Source organism: Zea mays, chromosome 9 (assembly GCF_902167145.1).
Source record: "Zea mays cultivar B73 chromosome 9, Zm-B73-REFERENCE-NAM-5.0, whole genome shotgun sequence".
Taxonomy (NCBI): domain Eukaryota; kingdom Viridiplantae; phylum Streptophyta; class Magnoliopsida; order Poales; family Poaceae; genus Zea; species Zea mays.
In genome coordinates, this window is record NC_050104.1 from 122,885,076 (window position 1) to 122,904,989 (window position 19,914).

Genomic DNA, 19,914 nt, shown 5'->3' on the forward strand with positions numbered 1-19,914 from the left:
ATCCTGTGATGCATAGCGAAGGTGCCGACGTCATACAACATATGATTGACCAATTTATTCTATAGTAAAAGCCCTGGTCTTTGGAAACAGACCTGGACCAGGATACGTCATTTGCTAACTACGGGCTGAGTCACCAGCCTGGTGAGCACGTTTATGGAAATCCCAGGTATAAGACTTAGTCTCTGAATGGTGGATCAGGTATATAGTTATAGAGGGTGGAAACACGTGCGCATGCCTGTTGGTTCATTTAGTCATATGTGATCATATACATGTTGTACGCTGCATATAACTTTAGCACTATCCTCGTCATTGTAAATGTTCATTTATTTATAGTATTGGTCTTCTACACCGTAATTTTGTGAGAATATTATAAGAAAAATCGTGTGCTTTAATGGAGTTCCACCATTTTCAGAATGTAATTAATTTTTTACACCGTAATTAATTTTTTTACTTCCGAGTGAGCAAGTGTCCAGCATGTCATCCATTTTCAGAAGCTACTTTAGCAGTTTTGGACAGACGAACAACAAGCACATTGAATCACACTGAACTGAAATCAACTGAAAATGAAATTAATTGACATGTGACCTAGAGCTCATGGAGATGCTCTTGGATCATTTGCAGCTTGGTTCAAAGTTCAATTGTAACCATGGCAGAAGCATGCTTCAAGAAGAATTTAGACTCAAAACACTATGGAATAACTCACTTTTAATCAGAACTACTATCTAGAAACGAAGTGAACAAAAAATCAACAACCCAGACTAACATGAAGACAAATTGATACATGATCTTATCGGCTAACTACTTGTCGTCCACCTGCAGAAACCTTGAACTAAAATGAAACATCCATCCAGGATTCAGAAGCATATGGTTCACACTAATTGAACAAGAGCATGTACACCATTTCTGGACAGATGAACAACAAGCATATTGAATCACACTCAACTAAAATAAAAGGTAGAGCCTATAGTGGTTCCAGCACCAGATGAATTGGATCTGAGGGTAAAAATTCTAGGAAGATTGAAGCATGTACCTTGATAAAACAGTGCTAACAGAGATGTGTCGTGCATACAAATTTTTTACTTCCGTCGCAACGCACAGACACATACCTAGTAAATATATAAATGTGGATCCTGAGAGGATGGTGGGTTGATTATAAAGAAATGGTTGGACTTTTTTTTTTAAATTAACGACAGTGAAACCGTAACAAGCAAAACAAGTGCTTTAATATATTAGAGAATAGAAGAGATAGCCATACTGTGTTAATTATCTGTGTTATACGTTAATTGTCTTTGTGTTAAACCGTAACCAGCAAAATGAGTGCTTTAATATATTAGACAATAGAAGAGATAGCCGCACTGTATTTAGGGGGTGTTTGGTTAGAGGGACTAAAGATTAGTCTCTAGTTTTTAGTCCCATTTAGTCTCTTTTTTGCCAAACACTAGGACTAAAATATGGACTAAAATGATTTAGTCTTTAGTCCTTCACATATGTGCTAAAAGGGACTAAATCTTAATTCCACATTTACCCCTAATTTAGTTCAATTGTACTAATAGCAGGAGAATGTTAAAGGTCATTTAAGTCTTCTTATGAGTTATTTAGTACATTCTTACTATTTTTAGCCCCTAAAACCAAACATGTTAGGGACTAAACTTTAGTCCCCTAACTAAACTTTAGTCACTAGACTAAAGAAACCAAACATGACCTTATTCTTTTGCGAGTTTTTAAATTTGTTAATTGTCTGTGTTATACGTTAATTGTCTTTGTGTTATAATATTTTTTTTGCCATTGTCTAACTATAGAAAAACATAAATTTTATTTGTCTTTGTGTCGATATATGCTGATATGAAAATTACAGATTATACCAATATAAATTACAACAAACTAAAATGTAATCTTATATAAAATACATGCAACAAAATTCAAGCACGTGAATTTTAACAACTTCAAATTTATGATATTATATCTCTACTCTTTTAAAGCACGAGTTTCGTACGTAGTGCGTCACGCGCGAATCGTGTAGATTTGTTTTTCTCTGTCACATCTCGCCTAATTAGATATGATAAACAAAATCCGAGCGCTTTCTTTCCCTCTTCGTTGTTGCTGTCGTATATTAACTCAACTTCTCATCTCTTTGTCATCTTCGCTCCTCTCACTCATTCCACACCACAATAGAGGATATCGACCTTCCTCCTCGGTAAGAGTTTCGAACCGCTATCGCGACTCTTCACCGTCGTGCACCTTTATAGACAGCGGGGCCAGCGAACAGCCGAGTGAGAGGAGGAGAAGACACTTCGAATCCTGAGTTTAGTTTTGTAAAGTTGTTGGCAAATAATTTATGAGATATTAAGGTCAATGATAATATATATTACTCGTTTTTACATAGTTATTGTGCATCTATATTTTATTGAATTACGGGCATCGTACTGTTTTATTTTAAAGTTGCCGCTAAAATGTTTTTTTTTTTTGCGATTCCAAATTTTGTTTGGTTGCAGAAAAGCATATCTCCAGGGTTTTAGCAGAGCCCAGTAAGTAAAAACGGCGGAGGCATACAAACCGGCTTGCGACTTCTCTCTCATTGGCGTCGTCGCTGGCTCGCTGCCTGACTCTCATCGTCAGTTCGTCACCACCCTCCTTTTTCCTTGTAGCGACGGCTCCTTTTTCCTGGTAGCGACCGAACTGCGCTAGCGATCCCGTTTTCCCACGCCGCCGTCGCCTCCAACCAGGTTGGTTTGGTAGCCGCCACCTCCCTCCGGATCCGTCCACCACAATCTTTTTGTATGTTCCAGACTTCACCACAATATATGTACGTTTTTTTTACCTTCCTGTTGCTGCCGTAGTGTCGTTTGATCCGTTCCGTTTTCTCTTGATGTCGGAGTAGGGTTTCGCTCCTTCCGCCGTCGGGTGTGATCCATGGAGAACGGCGGCGGCGTCAGGGAAGGGCGCCCGGAGCATCGGGCGGGCGAGAACGGCGGAGTCGCCGCGGAGGAGGAATCCGTCTTGAAGGCAGCCACTTTGGCGGGTGAGGGCAATTGTGTTGTGGCGGTGGAGGTCTGGGATGAGGGGGACGTGCCGCTGGGGCAGGATGGTGGCGGAGATGAGGCTGGGGAAGAAAACCGGGGCCCCGGAGAAGGTGCAGTGGAGTCTGCGGTGGTGACGGGCGATCACCAGCCATTGGTGACGCCGAACACCAGAGTGGCCGGACAGCGTGGGGCAGAGAAGTGGGACGAGGACGACACTCCCAGTTTCGTAGATGTGGAGGAAAGTTTTGCTGATGATGTGAATCAAGACCATGTGAATGAGAATGTCATGGGGCAATCTTTCAGGGAGTACATGGTCACATCTGTTTTGGCTGATCGTGAAAAGGAGAGGTTAGACAACGACCACAATTTTTTTTCAAATCCTGGTGACAAGGCTGAGGTCGCTGCACATTCTGGGAGCGAGTATGAAGATGTAAAAGGTGGTACTTTGGCGCATCAAAGCAAAAATCATCCAGGGAAGAGCACAGAAGAGATTGCTTCCTCTCATAGCAGGCCAGAGTTGGTCACAAATTCTGCAGCTGAGCCTGCTGTTGTAATTGAGGAGTTGGATGACTCAAGCTCCTCAGATGATGAGAATACTGCGACCTCTGCTCCCCCTGCACAATCCTCAAGTGGGAGTTCTACATCTGCACAACCCAGCAGTGCTGCTTCTGCTCGTTCTACTAATGGTCCCTCTCTGATATCTCGTCCTGCTGGCCTTGGATCATCCTCTTCCCTATCGCAGCCTCCTGCCCGTTCTGTTCAACAGGTCCGTGCCAGCAGGCCAGCCGCTGTGGATAAGGGAACCCAGGAGGCTACTGAGTCTGCCGAGGATGATAGAGATGAGAATGATGATATCCATGAAAAACTTCAAATGATCCGGGTTAAGTTTCTTCGCCTCGCTGGCAGGTTGGGGCAAACATCTCATAACATGGTCGTTTCACAGGTTCTGTACCGGCTTGGGCTGGCAGAACAACTTAGAAGAACTGCTAATGGGACGTTTAGCATTGACCGTGCGAGAGAGATGGCAGAACGTCTTGAAGCTGCTGGAAATGAGCCCCTTGATTTTTCATGCACCATTTTGGTTCTTGGTAAAACTGGGGTCGGTAAGAGTGCTACCATTAATTCAATTTTTGATGATATCAGGTTGGATACAAATGCCTTTGATTCTAGTACTATGAAGGTTCAAGTAGTTGGTACGGTTGAGGGAATCAAAGTAAAAGTCATCGATACTCCTGGACTTTCCTGTTCATCTTTTGAACAACACCACAACCAGAAGGTTCTCAACTCTGTCAAGAGACTTATTAGCAGAAACCCTCCGGATATTGTTCTTTATTTTGATAGGTTGGATATGCAGAGCAGGGACAACGGTGATGTCCCTCTGCTGCAAACTATCACGAAAGTGTTCGGAGCATCGGTTTGGTTTAATGCCATTGTCGTGTTAACTCATGCTGCGTCTGCACCACCAGATGGGCAGAATGGAATTCCTCTGAGCTATGAGATGTTTGTCACCCAGAGATCTCACGTAGTGCAACAAGCTATAAGGCAAGCTGCTGGTGATGGACGTCTTATGAATCCGGTATCCCTAGTGGAAAACCACTCAGCATGCAGGACAAATAGAGCTGGCCAGAGGGTATTGCCAAATGGACAAGTCTGGAAGCCACAGCTATTGCTGCTTTGTTTTGCTTCAAAGGTGTTAGCAGAAGCCAATGTGCTTCTCAAGTTGCAGGATAGTCCCATTGGTAAACTTTCTCATACAAGGATTCCTCCATTGCCTTTCCTCCTCTCTTCCCTTCTTCAGTCTCGTGCCCCACTGAAGTTACCAGAGGAGCAATTTGGTGGTGATGATGATGATCTTGAAGACGATTTGGCAGACGATTCTGATTCAGATGATGGTTCGGATTGTGATGATTTACCTCCATTTAAGCGTCTCACAAAAGCTCAGCTTGCCAAGCTGAACAATGAGCAGAGGAAGGCCTACCTTGAGGAGCTAGATTACAGAGAGAAGTTGTTCTACCGAAAACAGCTGAAAGAGGAAAGCAAGCACCGTAAATTGATGAAGAAAATGGCAGCAGAAGCCAGTGCTCGAGGAACTGATTTCAGCAACAGCAACCTAGAAGATGATTCTAATACTCCAACTAATGTTTCTGTGCCCATGCCTGACATGGTACTACCCTCATCTTTTGATTCTGACTATCCTACCCATCGCTATCGTTTTCTGGATACACCAAGTGAATGGCTTATCAGACCTGTATTGGAAACCCAGGGCTGGGACCATGATGTTGGTTATGAGGGACTTAATGTTGAAAGGTTGTTTGCTGTAAAAGGTAAAGTTCCTCTATCCGTGTCTGGCCAGCTTACAAAAGACAAGAAGGATTGCTCCCTGCAAATGGAGGTTGCAAGTTCAATTAAGCATGCTGAGGGTAAGACTACTTCATTTGGGCTTGATTTGCAGTCTGTCGGCAAGGATATGGCATACACAATTCGTGGCGAATCGAGATTTAAGAACTTCAGGCGCAACAATACAGCTGCTGGGATATCTGCCACGCTTCTTGGGGACTCAGTATCAGCTGGTCTGAAGATTGAGGACAAACTGATAGTGAACAAGCAGCTCAGGGTCCTGGTTAGCAGTGGGGCCATGAGTGGGAGGGGAGATGTGGCCTATGGAGGCCGCCTCGAAGCAATAAGGGACAAAAATTACCCGATTGGGCGGTTGCTTTCAACTATCGCGTTGTCTGTTGTGGATTGGCACGGGGATCTGGCAATTGGCTGCAACATCCAGTCTCAGATCCCCGCTGGAAGAGCTAGCAACTTGGTTGGCCACGCCAATCTAAGCAACAAGGGGACTGGCCAAGTCGGGATTCGTCTGAACAGCTCGGAACATCTTGAGATCGCACTCGTTGCGCTCGTGCCGATATTTCAGAACATCATGAAGCTGTTACAGAATTACTTAGAATCCGGCTAGGCCCTCGTGCCGATATTCATTTTTCTCTCAAAAGAGCTGCGCATCATGTGCTATTCTAAATCGAACTAAAGTCAAACTTTCTAGTGCTTAAGTATATTCCAGAACATCATGAAGCTGTTACAGAATTACTCAGAATCTTTTTCTGTTAGCCTGGGAAAAAAGTGAGCAGGGCATCATAGGTTAAAAAAGCTAGCATAAGTTATAATTTTTTTACTTCCAATTTGTTTTGTTCTTTTGTTGCCAACTTTTTGTAACTATGCTCTCCCCTAAGCTCTTCTTTTTAGGTGAACTCTGGAGTACTACTCATCTATCTAATGCAAGGGTTTTCCCTGAGCTCTTGCTGACGAAGCTGCATTGGAGAATTGACCGTGTCATTTTGTCCGATTTCGGGCATACTATATTGCTATATTATACTCGGTATTAACATCTGAATCCTACTGCATTCTGATAAATGTGATTTTACAGTCATGAAGGTAAGGGCTAGTTTGTGAACTCCATTTTCTTAAGGGATTCCTATTTTCTAAGGAAAATTGAACTAATTTTTCTTTAGAACATAGAAATCCCTTGAAAAAAACAGGGTTCCCAGCTACTAGCTCTTACAGAGCATAAACAAACAACTAGGTCAGTGTCCGTGCGTTACAACGGGATATATAATATCTCGATAACTTATATATGCTCATATGTGTTATATAATTATGAGATAGAGGATGACATATATGAGCTGTCCGGGATGACACCGAAGAGAAACTCGGGCCTGTGACGCATGGGCACTCACCTAGCAAAATATGAAGCCAGAACAGAAACCAGTTTCGGGAAGCCCTGCCAAAGGGACCCTAAGGAATCATACGAAGATTTTGCACAGAATCAGATAGTTTAAAGCAAGTATTAAAGCAATCTGCAATGTGACAAACAATCCAAGGGACTTCTATTGGTAAGAGGGGTTTGGACGTTTGGTACAATGGAAATTACACAACAATCTCTCCGCTTGCCACAAAATATAAATGTACATGCTTTCAGAAGACCCATACAAAGAGACTGGGAAAAAATGGTGCTTTCATGCCCACCTCAACTCTTATGGTAGGAAAAGGGAAAAGTGGAACACTTGGGACATATATATTTACACGATGGAGAGATGGGGATGATGCCAGGACAATGGTACATCTTAAAAAGAATAAACTACCTACATTCTTTCATTCCTTTTAAGAAAAAAATTAATAACAATGCCATCATGTAGACTTCTCCCTTATTTCCCCCCCTTTTGCAAGTGCAACCATCATGTGGCTTGAATTTACATGGTACGCCCATCTTGGAATATCAGTACCAAAATGCCTCTTCTTGATTAACCCACTACACAAAATCCTTAGATAATCCCTGAGCCTGGATATCAGCAGCTTGATCATCCTGAAAGATCCAAATGAAATGATTTTGCTTATTTGTTGGGTGAAACTCTACTACAAATGGTCACCACATCGATAATCATACAATCCAAAGTTCCAAATATTATAAAAAAAATTTGGGGGAAGGGAAGGGGTCTATTTGAAGAAAAAAGTAGATGCTTTTCGATTACATGCTAGCAGGACCAAGAATGAAGACAGTCATGCTGATTTTAGCAACCAGTTAGTGTTATACTTGCATTTAGCCAACAGAACATATAAAAATGGTATGCCAGAACCAAGTAGTTGATACTTCAGGTTTATTCAGGAAATTAGGCCCAAGAGGCTTGTAAGCTAGTAGCTAAGCTTAGAGCGAATTGGAGATGGATGCAGATGTCTTATGAGTGCATAGACTTGTATTATAATTTAGAAGGGATGAATATATGGTGAATTTTTTAGTCCTAATCATTGTTTTTCACTATTTGAGGGGGTACAACACCCCCTAATCACTAAGGAGCTTCGCCATCTTGTAAACCATACTAGCACTAAAAGGAATGGGCATGGAAGTCATAAAATATAACAAACAAAATGGCAGGTCAGAAAAGAACACAAATTTGGTGGCCATTTTCATTTATTGGGCCCATGATGATTAGATAAAACAAAAGGTTTTGTAAACTAAGGTTCAAGTACGTAAACTGGACATGAAGTATAAGTAGTAACAAAAAGTAGGATTGTTGATTGCACTAACCGTTGTCCCAGAGATTACATCATGAACACCATCATCAGTTGAAATATTCACATCAGGAGTGCTTATGGCTTTTGACCTGTTTAAGCATAATAGATAATAGGTAAATATCCGTGCGTTGCAACGGGGTAAAAATAGTGCAACTATAACATATGTATGGACATGTGTTGTGCAGAAAACAAGCAAATCACTGTGATAAACTCATAATGACTTGTCACCTTGTTCGAAGGGGAAAAGGTGATCCTTAGTCTTACAGCTTTAAGAAGAGAACCATACATGTATCACCGCATTACTCCAATAATGAAACAGGTGTATCAATATAGAGGTCATCTTGTCATCGTTTGCATGTAGGATCACTCTGCCTGCTATTAATCTACTTCTCCCTCCGTTCCAAATTGTAAGTGTCTCAAGATAGATAGTTTTTACTATGTCTCTAGATGTAACATATGCCTTAGGTACATAGCAAGCTAACAAGCAGTTAATTATAACAATGGATTTATTTTCTAAGCCTGCTTGTCAGTACCACGTTGCATGCATTGCAACTGACGCTACCAGTGAATCTGAGTCAGGAAAAAAGCAAAATGCAGAAAGATAGACCAGAAAACTATTGGGTGCAAGCTAACCTGTCATGGCAAATGTGCCACCAAGAACTGCATAAAGACGAGTTATAAAATGAAGGAAGTTCCTTCTTTCCTCTTTGATGGTGACTGTAATTGGTGAGAGATCATACAGGAAGTACACCGCTACATGAAAAAACGCTTCAGCTTTTAGAATAGATGAAGATAGCATGCTTGAAAAGGAAGGGAGGGGGGTAGCTACCTAGCCAGGCCCTCTTAGTTGGGCGAATGGGAAGAAAATACTCCGTGACAGAATACTGATTTGTTGGCAATTATTTCTTTGACAGATATTTGTACTCAGTCGGAACAACCTGTATATCAATTGGACAAAAGTAGAAAGCTTTCTCACAAGCTATTACAAAACTCAAATCAACTTAAAATTTGGAATAGCTAGAGTATTATATAGCATCTGTAGATAACAGTTGGCAATTTATCAGAAAAGTTTACCATCATGCAAAGTACTCATTGTGACAAAAAACACAGATACTTTAACAATTGAATGCTAAACTTATGGTGAGAAGTGCTCTATCTAAACGAATATGGAAGCTTGACTTACCTTTAGTCCTACTGCAGCCAAAGTTTCTTTCACCAATTCACCAATGCGGTCCTCGGGTAAGCTTGAATTTTCATATCTAAAGCAAAGGATGGATGTATCAGAGATGAAAGCTGAACAGAAGCAATTACTGAAAAATGACCTTCTGGCAAGCATGTTCCCTTACAAAAGGAATCCAACATTTTCACGAACTGTGAGAGAATAAAAAAATGCAGCACTTTGAAAGACCTGTATCACAACACCACATCAGAATGTTCAGGCACAAGAAGCTACAAGGAAATCATGCCATTTCTTAGTACAGATGCAACAAAGCACAAGGAATATCTACCAAACCAATGCGGAGACCCTCTATATCCTCATCGCTAACTAAACCATGCCTTTTCTTTCCACAAATGATTACATCGCCCTGCTTGTTATTGCAAAGACAGATAAAGGAAAAAGAGCACATTAAACTTCCAGTTGACCAAGCTGTAATGAAAATGAATGATGCACCGTTGTAACATGGGCAAACTAAGAAGATGGACAACCTTGTCCAGAGCAAGCAGCCCAGCCATAACCTTCAATATAGTTGATTTCCCCGTCCCTGAAGGTCCAATTATCCCAACTGCTTCACCATGTCTAATCTACACAAAAGTATAACATTATTTTGAATCATAACTACAACAAACCAAACCTACTCAGTCATGAAAACATCAAAATATAACAGTGAACAGAATGCAAAGAATTATATGGCTACTTGCAAAATAGCATGAAAAGATATCTTTATTTATATATATTTTTACATTGTATATTGTTTTATTTTTTCTCTTTTCTTTTCTAGGTAGATACCCGTGCGTTGCAACGGGGTAAAAATAGTGCAACTATAACATATGTATGGACATGTGTTGTGGAGAAAACAAGCAAATCACTGTGATAAACTCATAATGACCATAGAATTGTTTAGTATCTTTCTCATCGCTCGCTAGTGCCGAGTGGGTATAATGTATATGGAAATGGAGATATGAAACGAAAATATGAAACAATGCTAACTGATACTATCTTCAGAGCTGGTGGAATAAACTTTTTTCCCTGAGTGTAATTAATTAGCGAGAGAAACTAAGCGTCCTGTTTTGTTTCACCTTCTTGTAGTTGTAGGGCTTGGCAGGAACACTGGGGCACCTTGAACAGATCCTCGTCGTCGTCCTTCTCTGCCGGCGGCACAACGATGAAGAAGTCCCTGCTTGCAAGTATTGGGTGACGGGCATGTCGTCCCGCAGGTTCCAGTCGTCAAACGTCGAGATCCGGCGCCACTTGCAGTCATCTTGCGCCTGTCAGAAAAAAAACAAAACGAAACAGATCTTACTCCTCTGGCGAAAGCTTGGAAGCCAGTCTTGGAAGCAAGAAAGACAGTATGTGCATGTATGACACATACGTGCTTGTTTCAAAAGAAAATGAACATTGTTAAGAGCATAGTATATCTCTCAGATTCACAGTAGATAACTACTCCTATATAAGACGATCATATCATTTCTAACTGTCATGGCTTGTTTCTCTGTTAGCAAGGACATGCTCAAGGCCGGACCTAGGCATGTGCGAGCCGTGCGCTCGAACAGGAGCTCCAAAAATTGAGGGTCCCAAAACTTAGCAGATCTATTCTAGTTTTATGATTTTTTACAACACATATTAATATGTAGCACATATTTTTATCCCTACCATGCTACTGCGCTGAAGTGGAACTATCGAGAGCTGCACCAAAAAATGAACCTTTATAGGATCTTAACATGTTTGTCCGTGTGAACGAAGTTCTCTAAATTAAAGCTACTAAATTTATATTTGTGTTTTTCTATGACACAAAAAATGTATTATTTAGACACAATAACATTGAGAGTGAAGCGTTGGATAAGATCGAATATAAGCATATCGTACAAGATTTTCTTTAAAACCCACCTAAAGAACGATGTTATTCAAATAAAATGGATATGTTTCTTTAGATATTCTGTTACAATATAAATTATTGTAACTTGTAGATTGTTATTACTGTTTTTATTTAATAAAAAATATATAGATTACACTGTTTTAGATTTGGCACAGGGCCTCAAATTTCTCAGGCTCGGCCCTGAACATGCTGTATAGTTCAAGTTTTTTTTTGCAAAAGGATGCAGATGCCCGGGCCATATATCATGACGAGGCTAACATTCAGAGAGATAGAAAAAAGAGATGTAGAAGCATATATGTGTATTGCAAAAAGTAACTGTACTGGAATTATAAGAGGAATATATCAATTGCAAAAAAGTAAGGGAGGCTTACCTGCTCATCCCAATGCTCTTGTCCCGCTGTGGCATTCTAGCAGGCTGCATGATAACGACGGTGATGGAGAAGCAGAAGGCTGACATCTTCCTGGAGTCTGTCTACGCGTAGGCCAAGAGACCCTAGCGGTAAGAACAGGGAGTATATCAGTAATAGCATGTAAGCTTGTTATTTTGCTTCAGAATACGAAGGGACGATTTTTATTGATGTGGATCATTTTACACATGTAAATAAGGGACATCATGAAATGGTAGAATGCATCTTACAGATTTGGTAAATGAATGCAATGCAGAAACACATATAAGATTAGTGCATAATCAAAGAATGATTACCTTCAGACAAGTGAAAGCTTTGACAAAGGAAGTATTCAGAATCTGTGATGAGATTCTGAAGCACTAACTGTTTTGAAATTAGTTGAACAAATAGATTAAACAAGACAGAAAAATAAATATCAATACCCCAAGCCGCTTGTTATCTGCTCAGCTAAAGTAAAAATTATGGCAAGATCGATGGCAACTATCTTAATCTTAACCTGATGTGGTTCCCTTAAATGATAAGAGTAGCAAAAGCAAGTGTTTCACCAACTGCCCAATCAATGTCTTCTCTAGTCTCAATCATTTGATGCCTTTGATAAAAAAATTCACAGCCCTGTGAGGATTGAAATTTTGGCAGAGTGGTCATGGCTTCTCCAACACGTTTTAGAATCTCTGGCTTGACTCTGCATGGTTGATTGTCAGATAAAGGTCACTTAAAATGTTAGGAAACACAGAAAGAGTCAAACTAAATAGGTAAATCTATTTACCCAATGTTTCAGATACATAAAATCTGCTTTGGTGACTTGAACCCTGCCAATAAGCTGAAATCTAGTCCCTCTTGTTGGGAACATAGTCCTTGCTATTCTCGAAATCCTCATTAAGTATAGTGCTGACCTTCTTGTATAACTTATCAATATATTTCTTTGAGATATTTCCAGGCTCTAACAACTTTCTTTGATAAATCTTAAACACACTTGGATGGTTCCTAATCACCTGACACAAACAGAAAACTTTACAAATGTGATGCGCACAATCACACAATTGATAGTGTCAAAGAATACTGAGGTAGTTCAAAAGTTCATAATAAACATGATCAACAGTTGTATAGACAACATCCTTCAAAAGCATTCCAGCAGTAACATATGTTTCTTATGGTGGAGAAACAAACATAGCTTCACGAAGAACAACAACAATTGGAGCTAAAAGCTGAAGTGACACATGATAATTTGAGCATCCATACTCTGGCACCATGCACTCGATTCTGATTAATTGGACCTGCAATAGAAATTAAACACCACGAATTCAGAATTCTCGGCGGACGTTACAGTGCCGCCTCTCTCAATTCGTCCCACAAGACCACAAATCAAACCAGCACGCGCTATCGAGACGAACACCAACCGAAACCGACAGAAAATCCCATCTGATCGGGAAATTCTGATAGATCGGACCAGATAGGGGCCAGGGAAGCGAAGCGGGCGCGGGAGGGTGCTTACCGGCGCGATGACCGAGATGATGCCGTAGCGGCGACTCGTTGACGTCGCGCCACCAGTCCACGGCGTCGTGAAATATGCGGTCCTGTGGATGCCTCCAGCGCCTGCGCCACCATGGAGTGGTCACAGACGGAGGTTGGGGTTGGACGGCGGCGGTCGCGGATCAGGGCATCACCGATGGGGGTGGGGGAAGGGAAGGGGAAGGGATGGGGGAGGCCTCGAATCCCAGACACATCCACGGGGGTGTTCTCGGATCCCTATCACGGTGGACGCAGCACGGGGCGAGGGTAGCAGGGCGGCTGTTGTGGACTACTTCGGGAGACTGGGGCGGGGACAGGCGAGGGCACACGCAGACACTGGAGCAGAGGGGGAGGCGGGGGCATAGGATTGACACCGGCCGGCAAGGCGGAATGATGATTAATCATTAACGGAGCTTCCAGTGGCGATGGTTTTCTTGGGCGGCTGCTGCTGGATGACGAGGATGGAGACCTTGGATGCGAACTCCGCGGAGGCGAGCATGTCCCCCAGCACGCCCAGCTCCAGGAACTCGCTCGACTCTGATAGCCCGCTGGTGAGCGCCGTGGACTCCTCCGGGTCACCTTTGCCTTCCCCGCCGCACCGACCCACGATGAGCAGGTCGGACTTCTCGCTCATGGCGCGCACCACGGACGCCGTGCCCTCCGCGTCCTCCACCGTCTTCTCCACGTACACCACCCGCTCGTTGTCCCCGTGCCTGCTCCAGAACTCCTGCAGCAGCTCCTCGTCCCTCGCCTCATCGCGCCCGCCCATCCCAACCTAATTCCGGAGCTTGAACCGCACCACCGTCAGAGACATGGTCCCGGTCTGCGGCATCCGCGCTGCGTACGCCAGCGCCTCGCGGTCGTCGGTGCCACCCAGAAAGTGGAGCATCGCCCGCTGGAGCAGGCACATCGCCGATGGGGATGGGGGAAGGGATGGGGGCGGCGGCGCGATTGCATCGGTGGGAGGGAAGATGCGAGGGGTTTGGCTGAGTTTTGAGTATGGGCTTGGGCGCGAGGAGGCGGTGTCGTAGGGCGCAACAGGGGTAGGCCGGGTCACGTGGAGGTCGCATGATTCGGGGCGGCGGGGGATGCGGATGGGGATGGGGCGGCGGCGGGCTCACGCGGGGTGGGGGAGGGGAGGCGGGGGAACGAACGCGTGCGTGGGTGGGCAAACGGTGTGGATTCACAGAAGCGAACGGACGGTGTAGATTCACCGAAGGCAGAACGAGAGAAGGCAGGCTACCCTTACCGCCTTAATAAGTATACTAGGTGAGTGCCCGTGCGTTGCAACGGTGACATATGATATTACGAAAACTTATAAACTCAATCAAATAATCAAAAATAGCAGTCTGCTTGGATTTAAAAGCACACCAGTGCAAGAATACATTTGTAAATGATAGATGTTGTAACTGGTTTGCCATCCTTATCTCCTAAATCTAGAGCTAATTCAAACAATCTAGATTAGTCCACAGTTTATGGTATGTGCTCGTGCGCTGCGACGGTGTACAAATTATGAATATGAGATCCCGAAGAATTTCAATTGTATATCATTAACAAAACAATTTCCCTCCCACGAAAATTCTAATGAAAGTTGCAGCTAGTCGCTTTTTATTAGCTGGAGCCTGAGTGGTCAACCATAAATTTTGACTAATCTAGATTGTTTGGATTAGCTCTAGATTTTAGCACCTTTCTATTAGCTATATTTGATGAAAAGGCCATAATCACTTCCTACCGAGTAGGGTGGCAAGATCTTGTTGAAATCCTTTAAGCCAAATACACATGTAGACTTTCACACACCAAGAGCTATGGAAGAAACTGTAACATCTAGCTATCTATGAAAAGTTACAACAAACAAAGACACCAAACAGCTGTGTCAAGTCTTCCTTTCAACACTACAAGGATCATATCTTGAATGATTTTCAACTGCACTACAAAGTATACACAACATGAATGAAACAACGATGCATTTACACATTTAAATAAGTATTGCTTCAAATATATATAGGTGCAACAAAATATATCGCGGTAGTGGAAAAGTTCAGTTAGAATTTGTGAATTCTAAACACTAAAAGCAAACTGGCATGGACAGTTGGCACCTCTTTTGGTAGAGTATCCATCACATCTTTGAGAGTCATGTCATCTGGTTGTTCCGTAATCTTTAGCCATTTGTTTCCTTTTCCCCTCATTATCTAATAGTGGTGGAGTAACCGGAAGTACTACTGCTTGCAAGCCTCCACTTTGCGTCAATGTTAAGAACTGGTGGTAGCTTCCTCTGTTATATATAACCTCTCTTCACAAGAAAGTTACCTTAAAAATACAAAAATGTCACATTAGCGTAGTGGGATATGTTAGATATAAATGAAGATAACAATTTATTCTTATTAAGGTAAATTTTGATGGCCTAGTTAGCATTCTCTATGGTATAATTTATGAGGCTGCAAAATTTAACATCATTCGCTTACATGTTATCAGAAAGTAAAAAACCAGAGGTGCAAAAAATGAAGATATGACAAGCTGTGTAACATTGACCAATTATTTTATTGCATTAAGTTGAGCTATAGAACAAGTAACATTTATATATAAACATTAAAATACCAAAAGAAAAGAAAACAATATATCTACATCAACAACTCTAAGCGTCGATGCAAACCTAAGAAGTTTGAGAGAATGGAAAACTGAAACCCAGTAAGATAAGATTCTTTTCAACTCATGATTCTGTCGGAAACATTATATATACGGAACACTTTTACAGTATGAAAGTTATAGATCCATCGAGGGCAACAATTTTCATATAAGAATCGTCTTCATATGAGGCCGTATGAAAAAGATACAAATTTTCTAAGATTGGGCCTTGCCGCACATGGGTCACATCTATCAGATCCATCTAAGCATTGAGTCAGCATACCACATCAGTACCAGTTCAGTAAACACCCATTTGGATCTAGATGAGACCCGAACTAACTTCAGTGACTTAAATAATGCATTTTGATATTTTAGGGGCTTACATGACACCTACAGGACCTGTGGTAAATTTCACTCGTTCTAGAAAGAATGGAATCCTGAGGTTCAAAACTTGTCCAGAAAAGAAGGTAAATGTAGTACTGCAGACACCAGCTTTTCGTGTGGGATCCGTCTGTCAAAAAAAAGTCCCCAAATGCACCCACTGCCAAGCAACCCTAGTCATCCATCTCCACAGTCACTCTCATCCACACACCTCTGGTTGTTTGCCTGATGAGTAAAATAATATTTTGAACTTGTGTAGAACTGTTCCGATGCAACTATTGCTTCTATGAACCAACACGTGGGAGGGGCACATGCATAATTTCAAAACTAATTTGGCCCCAATACTTGATATTTACATTTTTTTGTCGGGACAGAGGGAGTACTTAGCAAATTTAGAGACATGGAACCACAGGCCTTCGGGGACCTAAGAGATCCCCGAACAAGTTCAGGGACCATCCATACACTTACACACAAACTATGAAGATGTGTTCCAGAAAATGTTATTAAGAACTTTTTGTTAAAAATGCTTTCAAATAATTATATTTTCGATAGTTTTAAATAAGAAATGCTTAGAAAAGTTTAAAGGAAAGAATGGAAGGAGTACAACATATGAACTATTGTCCCTAAACATACTAACTTCATGCTCTTACATGATATTAGCTATGGATCACATAAATTGAATAAGTTCAAAGGCTAAAACAGTAATGGCTGAGAGTGGGATGTTGTCTCATATTTGAAGCAGCTGACAAGTGACAAAGAGTAATATAATGTTGCTACTACACTGAAAAATAATTGAGTAGATGATGCATACTGAATATGTGTCGACAGTGGAAGTACAGAATGCCCAACGATCACCTGAAGAAATAAAGAACTTGTCAGAAATGAGCAAACTAAACAACTAAGCATAATCCATACTAATAAGCAACATGATGCATACTGGTTTCGGTGCTTCAAGTTTCATTTGAAGATCTACATGGAAAAATGTGAACACAAGATGATGCTGGGGTGTCAAAAGAGCAGGTAGGCTGATTTTAACTTCATCATGGTAGGAAGCCATTCTTGTTCCAAAAGCAATCTGTGTATGGCCCCACTTCTGTAGCATCATATTCCGCTCCCTAGGATAAACAGCCTAGAAGCCCACGTCTCTAATGGATAAGGATGTTTGAATAGACACCAACATTCAACATCAGGACAAATAATTCAGCAGGCAAACCTCTAATGGAGGCTTTCGGATGTCAGAATCGTCCTTTCTCAGTTCCACTCTAACAAACAAGTTTCTTTTGCGGCTTAAGCTAACAGTCAACGGGTACACATAGAGGCAATGAAAAAGTTGTGAAAACGGCTCACTTCGGGTCAGCATCCAAAAGTCCAAAGCTTCAAACTGCAATAAGAAAGTGCATCTCCTCTAAGCAGAACAACATGAATAACACAAGAATGTATCACAAATAAACAGAAAAGTGTTGTCCTATATGACCAGTACCCAGCCACTTACATTGTCACCATTCTCAGCATTAGAAATGATTCCATTGTGATGAGCATCTTTCTGGGCAATGGCAATAGAATTCACAAAACTGTGAATCCCATCAAAGCTACTTCTGTTGCTTCTGCCATTATTGATGTCACCAGCATCATTCAAATCATTGGCCATGCTTCCGCCTTCAGAAGTGTTATCCACATCATTGTGGCCACCATGAAGTTTTTCCACTTCTAATCTCAATACACCTTTCACTGGTTTATGTACTTTCCGTTTTGGATCCTATAGGAGACAAAAGTTATAACTATTTAGCATAACAAATTACAAATATTAACTGCATGTGCTGCACTGATCCTTCTTAATTGGAGGGAGTCCACTATATAGCTTTCCTTCACTTTGTTTAGGTTTGATATCTCTACAATAACTGAGCTTCCACTCGAGTAATGGTTCACTTTTCCATCTAAAGTAAGCTTTAAAATAGGGTCCACAATACTATCTTGAGAAGTTGATCCTGGTAAACTTGTTGCTAAAGGACTGCTAGGATAAGCAGCATCACTAAGACCACCCGCATGGTTACCTTCAAACAGAGGAATCATGGCCCATGCAAATGATTCTTTACAAGGCATAATTCGAGACCATACTTGCAGCTTTTGCTTCTCTTTCTCAGCTAAGTGCACCTGACAAAGAATGGGTGCAGGAATAATATGAGAACACGCAATCCATGTAGGCAGCACAACACTAATATTATAATAAATAACGCTTTTTAACTTACAGGCTCTTTATGAGAATAAATAGAAGGTGTTACTCCCCCTTCTTCAGTAGCAGCCTTTTCCAATTGAATCAAAAGGCAAATTGATGGTGAATGTGTGTCCAATGAAAAAACGCCTCGACGATCCAAAGAACCCTGAGCCTGTTAAGCCCAGAGGAAGTTAAATGATCAGTAAGAATAGAAATTTGATTAGTGTAAACTTAACATTGTTAACATGCTACAATATTCTATATATGCAGATATAAAACAAGAATAAGAAAGCAACTGGCGCTGAGAGATTACATCCTGCATATCTGTTGGAAGTATGTGAAAGTAGAAGTCTTCTGACAATTTTTCTCTTCTATCTCTGTTATACAAGCAAATCGTTCCACTGAAAGGTTCTAAACGCACATGATAGATCGTGAAAATAGAAAGTTAAGATTGTGCGGTTGAGTGTAAATGAGATAAATTACAGTAAAGAAGTTAAGAAGCAATCACAAAATATTCTAGTTTTGCTCACCAACTAATCCAGCTTGGAATGACAAAGATAGTACCTTGACAGTTATCTTCAAGCCACTGTAATCAGTACAAAACAATTTAAAACGAGATTAATTAATAAGCATTGATCACCGGAAGAAGGGGTGGGGAGAGAGAAATGATGGATGCATTGGTTTACTCTGTGGGCTGAAGCAACTTGTTGCTTATTGCTGGTATACTTTCTGGCACCCTTTGGCCAAATATCAAAGACCTCTCATTCTCCCAATCAAATGCAGGCTCATATGCTGGCAGTGGTGACAGACTACAGTGCTGAGAAAAACACAGATGATAAAGATACTGTTAATGTTCAACACCAAGATGAGAATTGATAATGATTGCAATACTTGGAGGAAAAATTGTCACATGAGAGCTTTAAAGAATAAAAACACATGGTATGTTATTTCGAAAGGCTTAAAATGATTTTACCAGTCTTCAAATTTGACTCACGAAGCTAGAAGGTGCGATGAGCCCTATCCCTCCATACCTGTAAGTCACTGTACAATACAATAGTATGGTACTTCGTTTCCAATAAAAAGATGGAAACCCATAGGAGTCTTTTAAGCACAGTACTACATTAGGATAAGCTGAAGCTTCTAAAACACCAATGCATCTTTGAAAGTACAGAAATCTGAACTGCCTTCATATTTGCAACATATAACTAAAATATATGTTGGCAAATGTTCCTAACGATACTACAAACCTAGAAGGCAATAAAATTAATTAGGATAATAAGTTGAGTATCATTACAAATAAAATCATATCTATCTGATGTGCCTAATAATTTCTTGTATTTCTTCTGGAATGTTGTCTTTGGATTTATTGTCCTTGTACTTCAATAATTCTACTAAGAATTTGGTCCTCAGGTCATTCCCATTCTGCACATTCATTATTACATATCATTGAACTTGATTAATAATCAATTATAGAAGAACAATATTGACAAAGTATTAGAACAAATAGGGTACTCACAGTGCAAATGCAGGGTAACCTTATACCATTCCAATCGTGCATAAAGTTGATAACAAGAAAGCCAGATAAATCCCTACAAACT

General features: G+C 41.2%; 2 protein-coding genes, 2 long non-coding RNA genes and 1 other non-coding gene across 6 annotated transcripts; 1 reads left to right on the top strand and 4 right to left on the bottom strand.

The window, feature by feature from the left end:
• Nucleotides 1–2,527: 2,527 nt before the first annotated feature.
• LOC103638962 (translocase of chloroplast 120, chloroplastic) lies at nt 2,528–7,331 on the top strand. 2 transcript variants are annotated; one of them, XM_008661744.4, is made up of 2 exons: nt 2,528–2,723; nt 2,879–7,331. In XM_008661744.4, the coding sequence occupies exon 2, from the start codon at nt 2,911–2,913 to the stop codon at nt 5,980–5,982; it is 3,072 nt and encodes a 1,023-aa protein (XP_008659966.1). In that variant the 5' UTR covers nt 2,528–2,723; nt 2,879–2,910; the 3' UTR covers nt 5,983–7,331. The 2 variants fall into 2 exon arrangements, with proteins under 2 accessions (XP_008659966.1, XP_008659967.1); XM_008661745.4 differs by having other exon boundaries at nt 2,543–2,775.
• Nucleotides 7,332–9,190: 1,859 nt separating this feature from the next.
• On the bottom strand, nt 9,191–9,944 carry LOC103640252 (uncharacterized). Its single transcript, XR_002749279.1, has 3 exons — nt 9,798–9,944; nt 9,599–9,676; nt 9,191–9,498 (listed from the first exon to the last, which is right to left on the bottom strand). It is a non-coding gene; the product is annotated as an uncharacterized protein (transcript).
• Nucleotides 9,945–12,241: 2,297 nt separating this feature from the next.
• LOC109942227 (uncharacterized) lies at nt 12,242–12,429 on the bottom strand. The gene is made up of 2 exons (XR_002264899.1): nt 12,359–12,429; nt 12,242–12,274 (listed from the first exon to the last, which is right to left on the bottom strand). It is a non-coding gene; the product is annotated as an uncharacterized lncRNA (long non-coding RNA).
• A 4,861-nt stretch (nt 12,430–17,290) lies between these two features.
• Nucleotides 17,291–18,189, bottom strand: LOC103640251 (guanine nucleotide exchange factor SPIKE 1-like). The gene is made up of 3 exons (XM_020544714.1): nt 17,941–18,189; nt 17,597–17,860; nt 17,291–17,485 (listed from the first exon to the last, which is right to left on the bottom strand). The coding sequence occupies exons 1-3, from the start codon at nt 18,172–18,174 to the stop codon at nt 17,291–17,293; spliced, it is 693 nt and encodes a 230-aa protein (XP_020400303.1). The 5' UTR covers nt 18,175–18,189.
• Nucleotides 18,190–18,430: 241 nt separating this feature from the next.
• LOC103638961 (uncharacterized) lies at nt 18,431–18,907 on the bottom strand. The gene is made up of 3 exons (XR_559129.2): nt 18,847–18,907; nt 18,630–18,727; nt 18,431–18,488 (listed from the first exon to the last, which is right to left on the bottom strand). It is a non-coding gene; the product is annotated as an uncharacterized lncRNA (long non-coding RNA).
• Nucleotides 18,908–19,914: the final 1,007 nt, after the last annotated feature.